A 16473-nucleotide genomic window follows, 5' to 3' on the forward strand; every position below is an offset into this window, starting at 1 on the left:
GTTTTAAGCTTTGGTAAAGTTCAATTTATCTACTTTTTTCCTTCTGTCAACTTCTGCTTTGGTGTCATATCTAAGAAACTTCTCAACCTATGCTCAGAAAGAAAACTCCCAAGTTTTCCTCTAAGAGCTTTACAATTTTAGCTCTTACATTTAGGTCTTTGATCCATCTGGGTTAATTTTTGTATAAGTTGTGAGGTAGGAGGTGTAAATTCATTCTTTGCTATAAATACACAGTCTCACAAAACACTATTCTTTGGTCATTAAATTGTTTTATCACCCTCTTTGATATATAATAAATTGACTATAAATGTTAGGATTTCTTTCTGATCTTTCAATTCTGTTCATTTGAACTATGCCAGATCATTCAATCTTGATTACTATAGTTTTATAGATAAATATCGATTTTTGAAGGCTCTGTGGTCAGGTGCATATATATTCATAATTGTTGTCTTAAGGAATAGATCCTTTTATCATTACAAGATATCCTTTTCCTCTAGTAATAATTTTTTGTCTTAAAATTTGTTTTGTCTGATGTTTGTATAGCCATTCCAGTTCTCTTTTGGTTACTATGAATGGCATATCAGTTTTCATTCTTTTATTCAACTTGTTTGTGTCCTTGAATCTGAAGTGTATCTCTTGTGGATAATATCAAATTAGGTCATTTAAAACAATCCACTTTGCCAATCTTGACCTTTTATTGGAATACTTAATCCATTTACATTTAATGTATTACTGATAACAGGATTTATACCTGTCATTTTGTTGCTTTTTTTTTTCTATATGCCCTATTTTTTGTTCCTCTATTTCTCCATTATCCCCTTCTTTCATATAAAATAGATATTTTCTACTATACTAATTCCTTTGTCTTCTCTTTCACATATTTTTTGAATTCTTAATGTTTACCTTGAGGATTACAATTAACATCCCAATTTATCAAAATCTAGTTTGGATTAGTACCAACTTAATTTAAATAGTTTTGAAAACGTCGCTCCTAAGGAGCTCTTTCTCCTCCTGACCTCCTTTGTGCTATTCAGTTCAGTTCAGTCGCTCAGTCGTGTCCGACTCTTTGCGACCCCATGAATCGCAGCATGCCAGGCCTCCCTGTCCATCACCATCTCCTGGAGTTCACTCAAACTCACATCCATTGAGTTGGTGATGCCATCCAGCCATCTCATCCTCTGCCGTCCCCTTCTCCTCCTGCCCCCAATCCATCCCAGCATCAGGGTCTTTTCCAATGAGTCAACTCTTCGCATGAGGTGGTCAAAGTACTGGAGTTTCAGTTTTAGCATCATTCCTTCCAAAGAACACCCAGGACTGATCTCCTTCAGAATGGACTGGTTGGATCTCCTTGCAGTCCAATGGATTCTCAAGAGTCTTCTCCAACACCACAGTTCAAAAGCATCATTTCTTCGGTGCTCAGCTTTCTTCATAGTCCAACTCTCACATCCATACATGACTACTGGAAAAACCATAGCCTTGACTAGACAGACCTTTGTTGGCAAAGTAATGTCTCTGCTTTTGAATATGCTATCTAGGTTGGTCATAACTTTCCTTCCAAGGAGTAAGCATCTTTTAATTTCATGGCTGCAATCACCATCTGCAGTGATTTTGGAGCCCAGAAAAATAAAGTCTGACACTGTTTCCCCATCTAATTCCCATGAAGTAATGGGACCAGATGCCATGATCTTACGCAAATTACATTTTTACTATACTGTATGCTCATTAACATTATTTATAATTGTTGCTTTATGCAGTTGTCTTTCAAATAATACAGGGGGAAAAAAAGAATTATAAACAAAAATAAACTCATAGGCTTCTTTATTTACCTATGTTGGTATCTTTACTTGGGTTTGTTATCTTTCATGTGAATTCCAGTTACTGTCAAATGCCCTTTCGATTTAGTCTGAAGGTTCTGTCTTTATTATTGCGGTAGGATAGGTCTGCTAGTGATGAATTCTCTTTAGTTTTATTTCCCTGAGAATGTCTTAATTTCCCCTACAGTTTTGAAAGGTAGTTTCATTGGCTATAGAATTCTTTGTTGATAGAACTTTTCTTTCAGCACTTTGAATCTCTCTTCTCATTGCCTTCTGGTTCCCATGATTTCTGAAGAGAAATTTATTGATGACACCTTATATAGAGTCATTTTGTTCTCTCTTGCTGCGTTCGAAGTTCTCTCTTTAACTTTCAAGAGTGTGATGACCATGCGTCTCGGTGGTTGTGTGTCCCCTACTTGGAATCTGTTGAGCTTCTTGGATGTGCAGATTAATGTATGCCATCAAATTCTGATACTATCCCTGCCAGGGTGTGGAGTGAGGAACCTGATTTTAGCTGGCAAAGGTAAGTCTAGGTCCCTCACTTAGCCTTTGCTGGCATGAGTGGTGGTGGGGCCACTGTTTTTGCGGGAGCACTTGGCTGGCATAGAGTGGTTATTGTCTTAAAGTATTCCGTCTCCATAGGCTGTCTGTTTCCTCATTCTTTGGCTTGAGAGAGCAGGCTTTTTGGAGGAACTTTCTTTTTTTCTTTTTGTTCTTTGTCTGGCATGTCCAGATTGCTAGCTTCTTTAATGGTAAATCTGAGATACACGATGCAATAGAATACTCAAAGAGTCCACTATTGTGTCATTTCTTGGGTCCTGAGCAACATAGCAAAAATGCCTTTTTCTCTCCATCTTTTTGACTTTAAAAAAAACTGTTTTCAGTTGTGCTTTGCTGAAAGAATAAAGAAGGGTGAATGAACTCCATCTCCCCAGAAATGGAAATTAACTATATTTCTTTTAAAAAGGTACTTTATAATAGCCACCTCATCTTGTTACATTTCTACCTTCCCCAACTCTCAGTGTCTGTTCTTTTCACAAATGTTATTCCTTCGTTATTCTCATTGAAGAGCCTAAATATGCTTATTTAAAGTCTTTTTTTTCCCCCAGACTGTTCTATTATTTTAAATTCCTCTGGAGTCAATTCATATTATGATTATTGATTCTTGGTGGCTATTATTCTTAGCATTAGATGTCTTCATGGACTTCAGAGTTTTGACTTTAAGGCTGAATTTTGGGTAAAAGGATACCTTTCATTTTCATTCCCTCTTTGTGTACTCAACCCTTTTCCTTCTGAGGAGCCCCCTGTCTCCGTGGTGAAGCAGTTTGGGGCCACTCCAGTGATACCTGGCTTGCAGTACAGAAACGTGTTTTATACTGGTGGTTCACAATTCCTGCCCCTCTGGGGTCTCCTTGTATTCAATGAAAGTAATGATATTGGTTGTTCTTCCTAGATCCAGGGCCATACTTTCATAGAAGGTGCTGCCCCGTGAAACGGCTGAAGCAGGTATTTCAGACTCCCCTTTGATAGAGGGGTGATCCCTCTCTCCCCTTGATTCAAGTAGTAACATTGGCTCTGTTACCAGCTTTGTGTCCCCATTATGCCTTGGGATTCAGAGCCCAGCTGGCCCACGGCTTTGTCAATTCTCAGCAGTTTGTGTTTCTGGACTATGGTGGAGTTCAGATTGTTTTTGAGGCCATCTAGATCCTCTCAATACTCTTATTGTATAGTTTATTGTCATTCTGTGTTTGCAATAGAGAGCAGCATCTCAGAGCATGAGTCATAGTATTATTTGGATCTGAAGTCAAATGCTCTGCTTGTTTGTCTTATTTTAATATTTATTTTCATTTTATTTAGCTCTATTTATTCAATGCCACTTTATGTCCTATTTTACATAGATGAAATACAAATAAATGATATATTCCTTAGAGTTCACGTTTGGTCATTTCTCAAATCAGGGTGCACCTTATTTTCAATGCACCTGAGAATTTAAGATGGATTGCAGGGAGCCGGCATATTGCATATTGAGTGCATATTGCATATTGAGTGCAGCACTTTCCACAGCATCATCTTTCAGGATCTGGAATGGCTCAACTGGAATTCTATCACTGCCGGGAGCCAGCGTGAGGAGCTCCACCCATGACAAAGGTCATGAGGAAGGAGGCTTGGCATATGCAAAGGCGGGATCGAGCCTCAGGAGTCCCCCTAGAAATTCTCGAGCATCTACCCCCAAAACCAGAGTCTGCCTACTTTCTGCTTTGTGCTCTCACCTACACCTCTGACTTTACAGGGAGCTGTCCCCCACTACCTCTCTCTGCAAAAAGAGTTAGCTTACAGCTCCAGTTAACAATTCCTGGGTGTGACAGTGTTTCAACCTACAAACTCCTTTGGAAGTCCTCTAGCCTGCCTGAATAGGTTTTTCCGGCCACATGTGATTGTTCAGAGCCTCCCAACTGTGAGAGGCAGGAGATGTTCTAAACTGTCTAAACACAGATTCCTTTGAGTAGTTAAAAGATTGATTAGAAATTGTATTGGTGAAGGGTTTTTCACTTATTGAGCCAATGTTTGCTGCTAAGTCTCCATACCCCTTACCTACTGTGTCCTTGGCAGTGTATTGATTGATAGAATGGGTGTATAGAAATGTAAGTAGTAGCCTCAATGTTTGTAACCTTGGACCCTTGAGTTAATTCTTTTCTTGATTGAGCCCTCCTCACCTTTGCCCTATAGGAATGCAGCTTTGTCCAATGCTTTTTTGGAGGCTGGTGCCTGACTTTGGAATAATCACCTTTAGAGAAAAATAAGTTTCTTAAAATGTTAACAGGCCTCCTGGCCAGAAGATGATGTAAATCACCTGAACTTTTGCATATGATAAGTTTGAAAGCCTGGCTTCGATTGACCAACCAGGAACTGCTGTCCTTGCATGACTCCACCCCTTCCCCCATTATCCTCTATGCACAACTTAAGGTATAAAAACTACTTTGGAAAATAAAGTGCGGGCCTTGTTCACCGAAGCTTGGTCTCCCCATGTCATTCTTTCTCTTATCTTCTGGCTGAATTGTTCAGCCTCTTTTCTTCACTGAATTTTCCTACTGAGCTATCCTTATTTCAGCCTCTTTTCTCCACTGAATTTCCTCACTGAGCTATCCTTATTTCAGCCGCTTTTCTCCACTGAATTTCCTCACTGAGCTATCCTCATTCTATTACTCTTTATATCCTTAATTAACGTTTAATTAAGCAGTTGTTTCCTGATCCTTGCCGATGCCGTCTCTCCTTCGAATACCCTGGATCAGCTGGGGCTGGACCCCGGAAATGGATGGTGTCAGCCACACCTGGAAGTACAGCAGACACTTCACTCATATGCACAGCATCCTGTAACCTGGGGAGGTGCAACCCAAGCACTGAGGGCAGAGAAACTGGTGGGGTGACTCACAGGAGTGGATTCCTCTGTGTGTTTGGAAAAAGTAGGGGGTGGTAAAGGGGCACAGGATAATTTCTGCATTTGAAATCACTGACCTCAGTTAGGATGAGCACAGCTCCTGCCTCCATGTGATGTGGGAGAGTTCACAGAAGCAGTTTAAGGAAACGCTGTGTCCTTACTTTCTCCCCTTACTTTATGTCCTAGACACTTTCAGCTGGTCACAAAAATGCACCTTTTGTCACCCTGGGTACACAGTTGTGGGCACAGCTAGACTATCCTTACTGAGTATGGACACCATCGTGTCCCAATTCCTGTTTCATAGAAGCATAAACTGCAAAGAAATGAGCGAAGCTGACTTTGCCCCAGGTCTGCCAAAGCGTGCAAGTGGCTGCCAGTTGTTTAGCCTCCTTGAAGACGATGTCTTTGAAAGACTGGCATGGTGGGTGTCTTTTCTCTCCATCCATGCTCCAGCCTTGAATTGACCATTTAGAATCAGCTCAGTACTCAAAATTCAAAAAACTAAGACCAAGACATCTGGTCCCATCACTTCACGGCAAATAGATGGGTAAACAATGGAAACAGTGACAGACTTTATTTTCTTGGAGTCCAAAATCACTGCAGATGGTGACTCCAGCCATGAAATTAAAAGCCGCTTGCTTCTTGACAAACCTAGACAGCATATTAAAAAGCAGAGACATTTTGCCAACAAAAGTCCCTCTAGTCAAAGCTATGGTTTTTCCAGTAGTCACGTATGGATCTGAGAGTTAGATGATAAAAAAGGCTGAGGACCAAAGAAATGATGCTTTTGAACCGTGGTGTTGGAAAAGACTCTTGAGACTCCCTTGGACAGCAAGGAGATCAAACCAGTCAATTGTAAAGGAAATCAGTCCTGAATACTCATTGAAAGGACTGATGCTGAAGCTGAAGCTCCAATACTTCGGCGACTTGATGGGAACAGCCGACTCATTGGAAAAGACCCTGATGCTGGGAAAGATCGAAGGCAGGAGGAGCAGGGGATGACAGAGGATGAAATGGTTGGATGGCATCACTGACTCAATGGACATAAGTTTGAGCAAACTCCAGGAGATGGTGAAGGACAGGGAAGCCTAGCATGCTGTTGTCCATGGGGTTGCAAAGAGTGGGACACAACTGAGTGACTGAACAACAGTAAAGTGGGAAAAGCATACATCGTGTGTGCACGTCGCTTCAGTCGTGTCTGACTCTTTTTGAGCCCATTGACTGCAACCTGTCAGGCTCCTCTGTTCATAGGATTCTCCAGGTAAGAATACTGCCATGCACTCCTCCAGGGGATCTTCCCGACTCAACAGATGGAATCCGCATCTCTTATGTCTCCTGCTTTGGCAGGTGTGTTCTTTACCACTAGTGCCATGTGGGAAGCCCCAAAGGCATCGTGAAGTGAATCAAATAGCTCATCCACTTTGGCCCAGTATTGTCTTTCCTTGACAATTACCCTGGTGGGGCTGGCAGAGAAAATGGCTGAGGTTCGCATACAAGCGTGGTTTATAAAACTTCCACATGGAAAATAAGATCAAGAACTCTCAAAAAGGGGTCTATCAAATAAACTGGGTAGGCGGTTTCATTGGAACATAGGCAGTAGTTGAAAACTATGCTTTTTAATGAACAGTGTTCAAAATTCAGTGTGCTATTAAGGTCGCAAAACAGTTCAAAAGACACAATAATTACTAATATTTTATAATATACTACATCTTAGAAAATGATTCGATGGAACTACAAAAATATTATTATTTCTTCTCTCAGGTGGAGGGACTCATATATAAACTTTTTCAAAAGACTTCTTTGATATCAAAATTGTCTACAATGGATCTATACTACACTGAATTTTCTTGAAGTTAGTACAAAACGAAAGGCAAGTACAAATTTGTCCAACAGCGCTCTCTCATCACTCCAAAAATAGCAGCCACTTTTTTATATAAAAGTCAACAGGACAATGTACTTCATTGGTGTATATCATTTACTTTTTACCTGGCTACACGTTAGAAACAATAAATTCATCAAAACTCTCGGCTGAATTAAAAGAATATATATATGAAAAGCAAGCTTCGTTTAAAAGAATAAATACAACCTATGCACACACAGCTTTACTAGCAGTCTTAGAATTTCAAAGGAAGACACCGCTTCTAATAACAAAACGTCAGTAACCACACTCACCACTGATTGGCTACTGAGGAAAGCCATAAGGCCTGTACGTCACTTCCGGGGCGGGACCTGGGCCGCGCGGGAGCTGGTGGTCTCCATGGCAACAAGCAGGGACCTCGCTAGGCCCGCCTGCCGCCCACACCTCCGCGGTGCCCGCTCCCCGCCCGCGCCACGACCCGGGCCTCGGTCCCAGCCTGGCTCGTGCTCCCGCCAGAAGCTGCCCGCGCCCGCCTCCCGCCGCCGCCTCGACCTGACCTGACCGGGAAGCAGTTCCGGCGGGCCGCCGCCGCCGTGACTCATCGGCCAGTCCGCATCCCGGCGATCGGGCCATCTTGGTGGCGGCCGGCCCGGGAAGACGGAGCCGCGGAGGAAGCCGCGGAGACCCAGGTAGGCGCCCGCCGCCCGCCCTCGGCCCCCCGGCGCCGCCGCCGCTAGAGCTTCTTCCCTTTGTTCTGCCCCATGTGGGCGCCGGTCCTCTGGCGGGGGGGCGCCCGCCTCGCCGCCCGCCCTTTGCCCCTCCCACGCCGCCTCCCTCCCTTCGAATCCCCTTTCCGCAGTCGAAACCTTTTTTTTTTTAAACCGTGTTTTCATCCTTCAGGGCCCTGCAGCCCACTGTGGCCTTGTGAGCGCGGCGATTCAGGAGCGACATCCGGAGCTCGAGATCCGCGAGGGCCTGCACCCCCTGCCTGGCCCGGGGCTGTGCGCATCTCTGGGTCCGTCTGCCCTGCCCTCTTGTTGGGTCTTCTCGGCCACGCTTGAGTCTTGAACCCCCACCCTTAACCTGATTGCTCTCTGGGTCTACCCAATTTTAGCATCACAGGTGCTCAGGTTCTGGGTTACCCCAACCCAACCCCAACCCCCCGTCACCACCACCTTCTCCACTTTTGTCAATCTCAGCCTTTCACTGACCTCTGGCCAACATGGTCCAACCCCAGACCTCAAAAGCTGAAACCCCAGCCTCTGCAGCTTCTCCTAGTGCCCCCATGGACGACGTCATCGACACCCTGACCTCGCTGCGCCTCACCAACTCGGCGCTCAGGCGCGAGGCCTCGACCCTTCGCGCAGAGAAGGCCAACCTCACCAACATGCTGGAGAGCGTGATGGCGGAGCTGACCCTGTTGCGCACCCGGGCTCGGATTCCCGGCGCGCTGCAGATCACCCCACCCATCTCGGCCATTACCTCCAATGGGACTCGGCCAATGACCACGCCTCCGACCTCGCTGCCAGAGCCCTTTTCCGGAGACCCCGGCCAGCTGGCGGGCTTCTTGATGCAGATGGACAGATTCATGATCTTCCAGGCCTCCCGCTTCCCCGGGGAGGCCGAACGAGTGGCGTTCCTCGTGTCCCGGCTCACTGGGGAGGCGGAGAAGTGGGCGATCCCCCACATGCAACCCGACAGCCCCTTACGAAACAACTATCAGGGATTCCTGGCCGAGTTGCGGAGAACCTACAAGTCTCCGCTGCGGCACGCCCGGCGCGCGCAGATCAGAAAAACTTCGGCCTCCAATCGAGCCATGCGGGAACGGCAGACCCTCTGCCGCCAGCTGGCCGCCACCGGCACAGCGCCCTGCCCGGTGCACCCAGCCTCCAGTGGGACCAGTCCAGCCCCGGCCCTGCCCACCCGAGCTCGGAACCTTTAGGAATCGGCCATCATCCTGGTCGCATCTGCAGCCATCCAGGTAGCATACCCCCTTTGCTGCGTAGAAGAAATGTCCATACCACAGCATCACTTTGTTTGAAGACGTCCCTTCCTGCCTCTGTAGACCTGCTCCATGAGGACATCTCCTGTCATCACTCTGGGGCACCCTGTGATCCACCTTGCTTCCTGGCATCACGTACTCGCTTGGGACCTCCACCGCATGTTTCCTTTCTCTTGCTTGCAATTCCAGCTCTTCTAGTGGCCTCAGCTCCGCTGCTTGGTTAGTCTCACTCACAATACACTTGGGACCATTTGAGCTTACGTTTTCCCCAGCCTGACCAGGTTCACGGATGCAGCCCCCCCACCCTCTGCAGGCCCTGGGGCAGTTCCCCACCTGATCGCCCTGTGAGCTTGCTGGTGCCAAAAAGAAGCCTCTTTGGCCAGGCAGGTGGCTTGACCTGGAGAGGGGAGTCTCAAGTGCTGCCAGCCTCTCCAGGGCCCAGTGTAGCAGGTAGGGGCCTCATCTCTGCTGTCAGTGTCCGAGTGATCACTGCCGGGAGTGAGTTTCCAGGGTTCTCAGGGGGCCAGCTTCACTCTGCACAGGAGTAGGCAGTCACTGTGCCCCATTGCTGCCCCTGGGAAGATGGACAGTGCAGCCTTAGGGGAGTGCCTCCAGAGGCCACACCCACCCCCCATCAGTGCCTGGCTTTAGCTGCCAGTGTTTTGATAGCACCGGGGTTGGGGGGAATCTGGAACTTGCCTGCTCAGAAGTTCAGTGTGACTGGAATCACTGGGCAGTTCCACATACGTGTCCATCTGTGCCTGAGGCCCCCTGGCAGGCTGAGGGATGGACTCAAGAGGCTCACTCTGCTGCCCTGGTCCCCGTGGGAGTCAGTGGTGGTGTGCAGCCCCCTCTTCTCTCTGATCCCCTCACCTGGAGGTGGGCCTGTCTGGCTTGAGACCTGTTCCCTTCTCCACGCAGGGGCGTGTGGCCTTCACCTCAGCTCCTGGAGCCACACACACGGTCTCTAGGTCTCCAAAGCCTCGGTAGCATGCCCTCCCCAGCCCTGGGCTGTACATCAGACATCTAGCCTCTGTCCCAGAAAACCTGGACTCAGGGCTGGGAGCCCCAGCTCCCCTGGACACATCATGGAGCCCTTAAGGCAAGGGGGTGTCTGCCTGTCTGACCCCAGCCGGGGCGGTGCTGGCATTTGCAAAGGAAAAGAGGAGTGGGCTGCCCAGGTCCGAAGGTGGTGACAGCGCAGGGCTGGCGCTCGGGTCCTGATTCCGAGAGACAGAGCCATGCCTCCGAGTGGTGGGTGGCCTTGTGCTTTCTAGCCCAGAGTCACTTTCTAAACGAGGCTTGGCCAGGCCCTTTGACCTGGGTTGCTCCTGCCTTATTCGATACCAATGACACCCTGCCCCCAGGCTGTGGGGAAATGGGCCATCCTTCCCTGGGTTTATCGGTCCCAGCCTGACTGCAGGAGGATAACCTCTGGGCTCCCCCCTATAAGCCTGCATCTTGGGACCTCCAGAGGTTGTCTCCTAGGACCCATGCCCTTCTGAGCAATTCAATGATGCTGGGGAGAGTGACTGTGTTCTTGAAAGTCCACTGCCTGCAAAGTCAAGGTGGTTCCATGGCTGCTGGAGTTCACGGACCACTGCCACCCCCTCATCGTAAACTCTGTTAGCCCAATTGCCCTGCTGAACCACTGCCTGAACGTAGGCTTCAGACCCCCCTAGATTCCGGCCAGACTGTTCAGGCGGGACCATGGTGCTCATTAAGCATGAAGTGGGGGAGACATAGGGGGACCACTCTTCAGGGGCACATGGGCTCTCTGGTGGGGGGTGCACAGACCCTTGCACTTCCTGCTCTCTTCTGCCTGCCTGCCAAGTAGAGGTACCCACAGCTGAAGGGGTATGGTGGCACCCACAGGAGAGGGGGCCTGCAGGGCTAGCTGGCACCTTGAAGGTTTCCACATGGCCTGGCCCAGCCAAGGCAGAGACCCAGCCCAAGAGCAGGGCAGGAACTGCTTGCCAACCTTGGGGTCTTCCCAGGTGGCATTCAGAAGTCCTACTGCATTCGCATCCGCGCCTTGTTTCAGCCGCTGTGCCTCGCTAGGCTGAGGCCTGCCTCTGCATGTGGGTCCTTGTGCCCGGCCCTGGCTGCTGCCCCAGCTTCGCTTGGCTTGGAGGTGTGGCAAGCCGTTGGTGCTCACGGTTACAGGTTGGGGACAGGTGCTGTTGGACGTCTGTGGCCTTCTTGATTGCCTCCTGCGACCTCGGAAACCGGAGTGGATGTGAGGCTTGGGGTTGGATTTGGAAGAAGCCCCATGGTGGGAGCCCCCGGTGGCTCTAGTGGAAGACACCCTCATCCCCAGCTGGAGAGGACACCCACGCTCCATGCAGCCCAGAGCAAGAACACATGGCTGAGAGGCTCAAGTTGGAGAAGGCAGTGGCGGAGGAGAGCTGCTCTGTACATATTTGGGGGTTATAATTTCTCTAAATTTAAGAGAACAGATGTTGCTTTATAAAAGGGCCAGGCAGTTAGTAGTGTTAACTGCATGTGAGGGAAGGGTTTATGTCTTCACGGTGTTCACGGTACTTGGACTACCTGTGACTGTTCCTTGGTCTCCACGTCACCCCATCTGGTAAGGAAGATTCATAGTGTAGCAGGCACTATTTGCGATCAGAGTTAGCAGGGGCGACCTCTGGCTTGCTGTATCGTGCGACCTTGGGATTAACTTAATGTCCCAGAGCATTTCGGTGACTTCTGGGAAAAAACCAAGACCTGTGTCCCTGGTCCCAGGTGAGTATGTAATGAGGGAGTCGTGACACAGAGCCCAAAATTGCCGTGTGAAATGCAGGTAAGACTTTGCTGATGCGCAAGCTGCTGTTGTCAAGAGGGACAGAACCAACTGCTGGACCACGATTCTGGCCTTTAGAAGGATGAACAGATGTGGGGAGAGCTGGGTAGGTGCTTAGATTACTTTAAGGGAGCAGCCCTGTGAGTGTGTAAGAGCACACACACCCCAACCAGCTTCCAGGGCTGGGGTTTGGGCGGGAAGAGGGAGAGAACTTAGCAGAGGTCCTGTCCATCTTGCAGCCAGAGCGGGAAGCCTGGATCTCCTCTACCTGAGAAGCCTTAGGTTAGGGGCTTAGAGATGAAGACACAGCTGGACTCGAGAAGGCACGAAAGCTTGGCCGTGTGGGGAGAGGGCTGGGGTTTAGGAAAATCCCATCACCCAGCGCAGGTGGACAGAGCCAATGACTGGTGTAGTTGTGGGGTCCGCGTGTTGAGTGTGGCGGGCACAGCACAGACACAGTAGATGGGGCGGGGGCTACTGCCAGCCCCTTGCTGCAGCACCACTAACTTTTTCATAAGTAACCACGTACTAGTTCGTCTCATTATCAAAGTCAACCTACACATGATAGAAATTTTGGAAAATGGAGTAGAAAGATGTACAGTTTTAACATTTGGCGTCTCTCCTTCCAGTCTCCCCTCACCCCAGTCATGGTTCCTCTGCTTCTATAACACTGGGGTGCCACCTTCTGTAACACGGTCCTGTGTAGCTGTTCTCACTCAGGTCACGGGCAACTTTCTCAGTTCATTTTGAAATGGCTGTGTACTCCCCCATCAGGCAGTGCCAGTGGTTGATCACCAATGCTCTTTCTTACTCATTTTTCACCATTGGAAATCGACGACTATCTTTGTGCGTAAAGCTTTCCCCGATTCAAGTTATTTCCTTAGGATAGATCCTCAGAGGTGGGGTGATGGAATTAAAGAAGATAAGAACCTTCGAGGCTCTGATTACTTATTGACAGTTTCCAGAAATGTTTGTGTCCATTTACACGGCCACCAGCAGGGATAAATGTGCCCGTCCACCATCTTGCAGCACTGAGTGTTCTCACCTGGTTAAATATTTGCCAATCTGGTCATGGAAAAATAGCATTGTATTTTAGTTTGCATTTCTTTTTTTTTTTTTTAATTTCTGGCAAACTAGAACATCTTTCACGTTAAGCAGTTGTATTTCTTTTGTGCGTTGTCGTGTCCTCTGCTCTTACCTACTGGCATTTGATACGTTTGTATGAGCTCGTTGCATATTAAAGATATTAACCTGTTGTGTGTTGTGCTCGCTGCACGTGTTTCCGGCTTTTTATTGCTGAGATTTTAACCTGATACATAGCCAGTCTGTCCCTTCACTGGGCCGTGTGCCCACCAGACTAACACAATGCAGGCGCTTACATTTGTCCCTTTTGTTCATGGCTGTATCCCTGCACCTGTAACGGTGTGTTAGGACACACAGTAGGTATGCCACAAGCATTTGTGGGACCGTTACATGGATGGATGTGCTGAGTGCTGGGACCCCACCGAAGCACTTACAGACCCAGGACTGCTCACAGGCCTTTTGGCCCCAGAATCCCTTCACTCATTCAAAATCCTTTAGGACCCCAGAGAGCTTCTAATATAGGTTTTATCAGTATTTACTATATCGCAAATTAAGATGGAGAATGTTTCTAAATGCTATTTAGAAGATAAACTCATTACCTGACCACATAAACAGCATATTTTAAAGAAAACTGTTTTTAAAAAAATGGGGGGAGGGGTGGTGCAGTTTTCACTAAATTCTTTCATGGTTTTGCAAATTTCTTTCATGTCTGGCTTAATAGAAGACAGCTGGGGCGTCAGACCTGCCCCTGCTCTTCATCTTTTGCAAGATCACCCATCATGTAGTCTCTGGAAAATTCCGCTGTACACTCAGGAGACAGTAGGAGTGGAAAACGCCCAGATACTTTGGTAGCATTATGAAAACAGGAGTGCCTCCCAGGCCCGGAAGAGGTCCCGCCCACTTTGAGAACCTCTGGTGCAAGAAGAGACAGAACAGTCCGTCCTGCAAACACCTCCATCTGTTCTTTGTGGTTTCCTTCGCTGCTTTAAGGTCTTTGTTTCCATCTAGAATTAATAAAGACATTTCTGGAGTTGGTTTGTAGTGCGAGGTGAAGGTCTGACTTGACTTCTCCGTGTTTAAGCCAATAACCCGAGCTCATCTACTCTCATCTATTTTAACTTCATTCTCTGCTTCATTCGTGTGTTTCTTCATCCCATCTGAAAATCTTACCTATCAGAGGGCCAACTTTCCCAATATCTGATGATCCATTTTCTTCCCCCAGAACCGCCTTTTAAAAAATGATTTCGGGGCTTCCCAGGTGGCTCAGTGGTAAAGAATCCACCTGCCAATGCAGGAGACACGAGTTGGCTACCTGCTCTGGGGAGATGCCCCACGTCTCAGAGCAGCTAAAGCCCAGGCACCACAGCTGCTGAGCCTGTGCTCTAGAGCCTGGGAATTGCGACTGAGGAGCCCGTGCACCCTAGGGCTTGTGCTCTGCAACAACCGGAGCCACCGCAGTGAGGCGAGTCTGTGTACTGCGCCGAAGGGGAGCCCTCCCGGGCCACAGCTAGAGAAGAAAAGTCCACGCAGCAGTGGAGTATCCAGCCCAGCCAGAATTAAATAAAACCGAAAAATGATTTTGTGTTATATTTTGTGCTCCTCTCTACTGGGGGGATCTGCCCCTTCTGGTTTTCTTGGCTATTCTTGCCAGATGAACATAAAAATGGATTCTAAATTGTGCTCCACCTCCCGGTACAGGCACAGGGCTGCCCAGTCCCGTACAGGCCAGCGCCCTGGAGGGTGGGTGGCCTCTGCTCTTTCTGCCCTCGGAAGGCCCTGCCCGGGGCATTTCAACCAACATTCCTCTCTGACTGGTGGCTGGTTTGGGGTTGGGATAAAAATCTATGCCCCGAGTGGCCAACCTGCTGTGTGCTGAAGCATCTTCTGTTTGGAAGTATCTAGAGCGCTGGCTGGCCCCGGAAGGCTGGTCCTGAGAGGTTTACGAGGGCCAGCCTGCCTCTTTCCGTGGACCTTCCCTGGGTTCCGGAGCCTCTCGAGGTAGCTGGGAAGTGTTGTGGATTCCAAATGGTATTGAAAGTGAAAGTGAAGTCGCTCAGTCATCTCCGACTCTTCGACCCGGTGGACTGTAGCCCACCAGGCTCCTCCATCCATGGGATTCTCCAGGCAAGAATACTGGGATGGGTTGCTATTTCCTTTTCCAGGGGATCTTCCTGACCCAGGGATCGAACCCGGGTCTCCCGCATTGCAAGCAGACTCTTTAACCTCTGAGCCACCAGGGACGCCCTCCCAAATGGTATTGTGTCCCCAGAAATCTGCCAGTCACACTTTAAGCAGCACATTTAAACCAGCAGAGAGAGCCTGCCGACTCTCTCAGATCTTATCTGAGCAGTCTCAAATACGGGAGGCCTCTGTGATCAGCCGGTGAGTTTCCAGCGGTTGCCTCAGGCTCCCGGCCTCTGCTGAAGCCTCTTGCTGTCAAGAAATGTGACGGTCACCTCTAGGCATGCACTGTCCGGGGGCATCAAGCTGGGCTCTCCCTGGTGGAGCCAAGACCACACACGAGAGAGAAAGCCTGTGTTCTGAACTTGGAGAGCGGCTGACAGGCCGTCAGCCCCACACCTGTGCGGACGGCCTAGCTGGGTCACCCTACCAGCCCTAAACACAGAGCACTGGTAGGCTGGCAGCTTCTTTGCCAAGTTTTCTCTTCTTCCCTGATGGCTCAGCTGGTGAAGGATCCTCCTGCAATGCGGGAGAGCTGGGTTCGATCCCTGGGTTGGGAAGATGCCCTAGAGAAGGGAGAGGCTCCCCACTCCAGTATTCTGGCCTGGAGAATTCCATGGACAGTAAAGAGTCAGACAAGACTGAGCGACTTTCACTCACTGGGCAAAAAGCTGGACCACGCTCCCCAGCCTCCTCTCCAGCCCAGCAGGGCTCAGTGACGTGCAGAAATGCCCGTGGGAGGGCTGGTCTGTGTTCTTCCTCCTTCGACCCTTGGATCCCTGCTGATAGTCAAGGTGACCTTGGCAAACACACAGTGAGGGGAGCAGGCCCGCAGGACAGAGGCTCCAAGCCATAGTTTGGGGGAGTTCTGCCAGGGTCCCCCAAAGGCGGGGCCCACCAGGCGGCAGGCCTGGGGCCTGGAGCGTGACTGGGTGGTGGTCACCCAGCTGTGGCAGGTGGGGGCGTGAAGCGGGGCCGATGGTCTGAGGAGGGGTGAGCCCCCCAGCCACTCAGTGCCGAGTGGGGGCCACAGAGAGGCCGCAGCATCCCCAGGAGCCCTGAGTCCTCCTCACCTGAGTAGCCTTGCACAGGAGCCAGTGTGGCCTGGGGAGGCCAAGAGTGAAGCCAAGAGATGAAGTTAGTCCCTCCAAAGCCTCTGGGGTCACAGAGAGCTCTGGCTAGCCCTGGGGAGAGGGGACGAGACACACCCAGAATTGCATTTGAGCCGAATATTCCCCAGAGGTACTTACCAGGTGGTGTTAGCGGTGAAGAATCTGCCTGAAATGAGGGAGT

At 49.2% G+C, this 16473-nt stretch overlaps 1 protein-coding gene across 2 annotated transcripts; it reads left to right on the forward strand.

Moving 5' to 3' along the window:
* Nucleotides 1-7477: 7477 nt before the first annotated feature.
* RTL6 (retrotransposon Gag like 6) lies at nt 7478-13187 on the forward strand. Of its 2 annotated transcripts, XM_027540547.1 has the most exons (3): nt 7485-7797; nt 8009-9089; nt 11277-13187. In XM_027540547.1, the coding sequence occupies exon 2, from the start codon at nt 8331-8333 to the stop codon at nt 9048-9050; it is 720 nt and encodes a 239-aa protein (XP_027396348.1). In that variant the 5' UTR covers nt 7485-7797; nt 8009-8330; the 3' UTR covers nt 9051-9089; nt 11277-13187. The 2 variants fall into 2 exon arrangements, with proteins under 2 accessions (XP_027396347.1, XP_027396348.1); XM_027540546.1 differs by having other exon boundaries at nt 7478-7797; nt 8009-13171.
* Nucleotides 13188-16473: the final 3286 nt, after the last annotated feature.

Source organism: Bos indicus x Bos taurus, chromosome 5 (assembly GCF_003369695.1).
Source record: "Bos indicus x Bos taurus breed Angus x Brahman F1 hybrid chromosome 5, Bos_hybrid_MaternalHap_v2.0, whole genome shotgun sequence".
In the NCBI taxonomy this organism is placed as follows: Eukaryota; Metazoa; Chordata; class Mammalia; order Artiodactyla; family Bovidae; genus Bos; species Bos indicus x Bos taurus.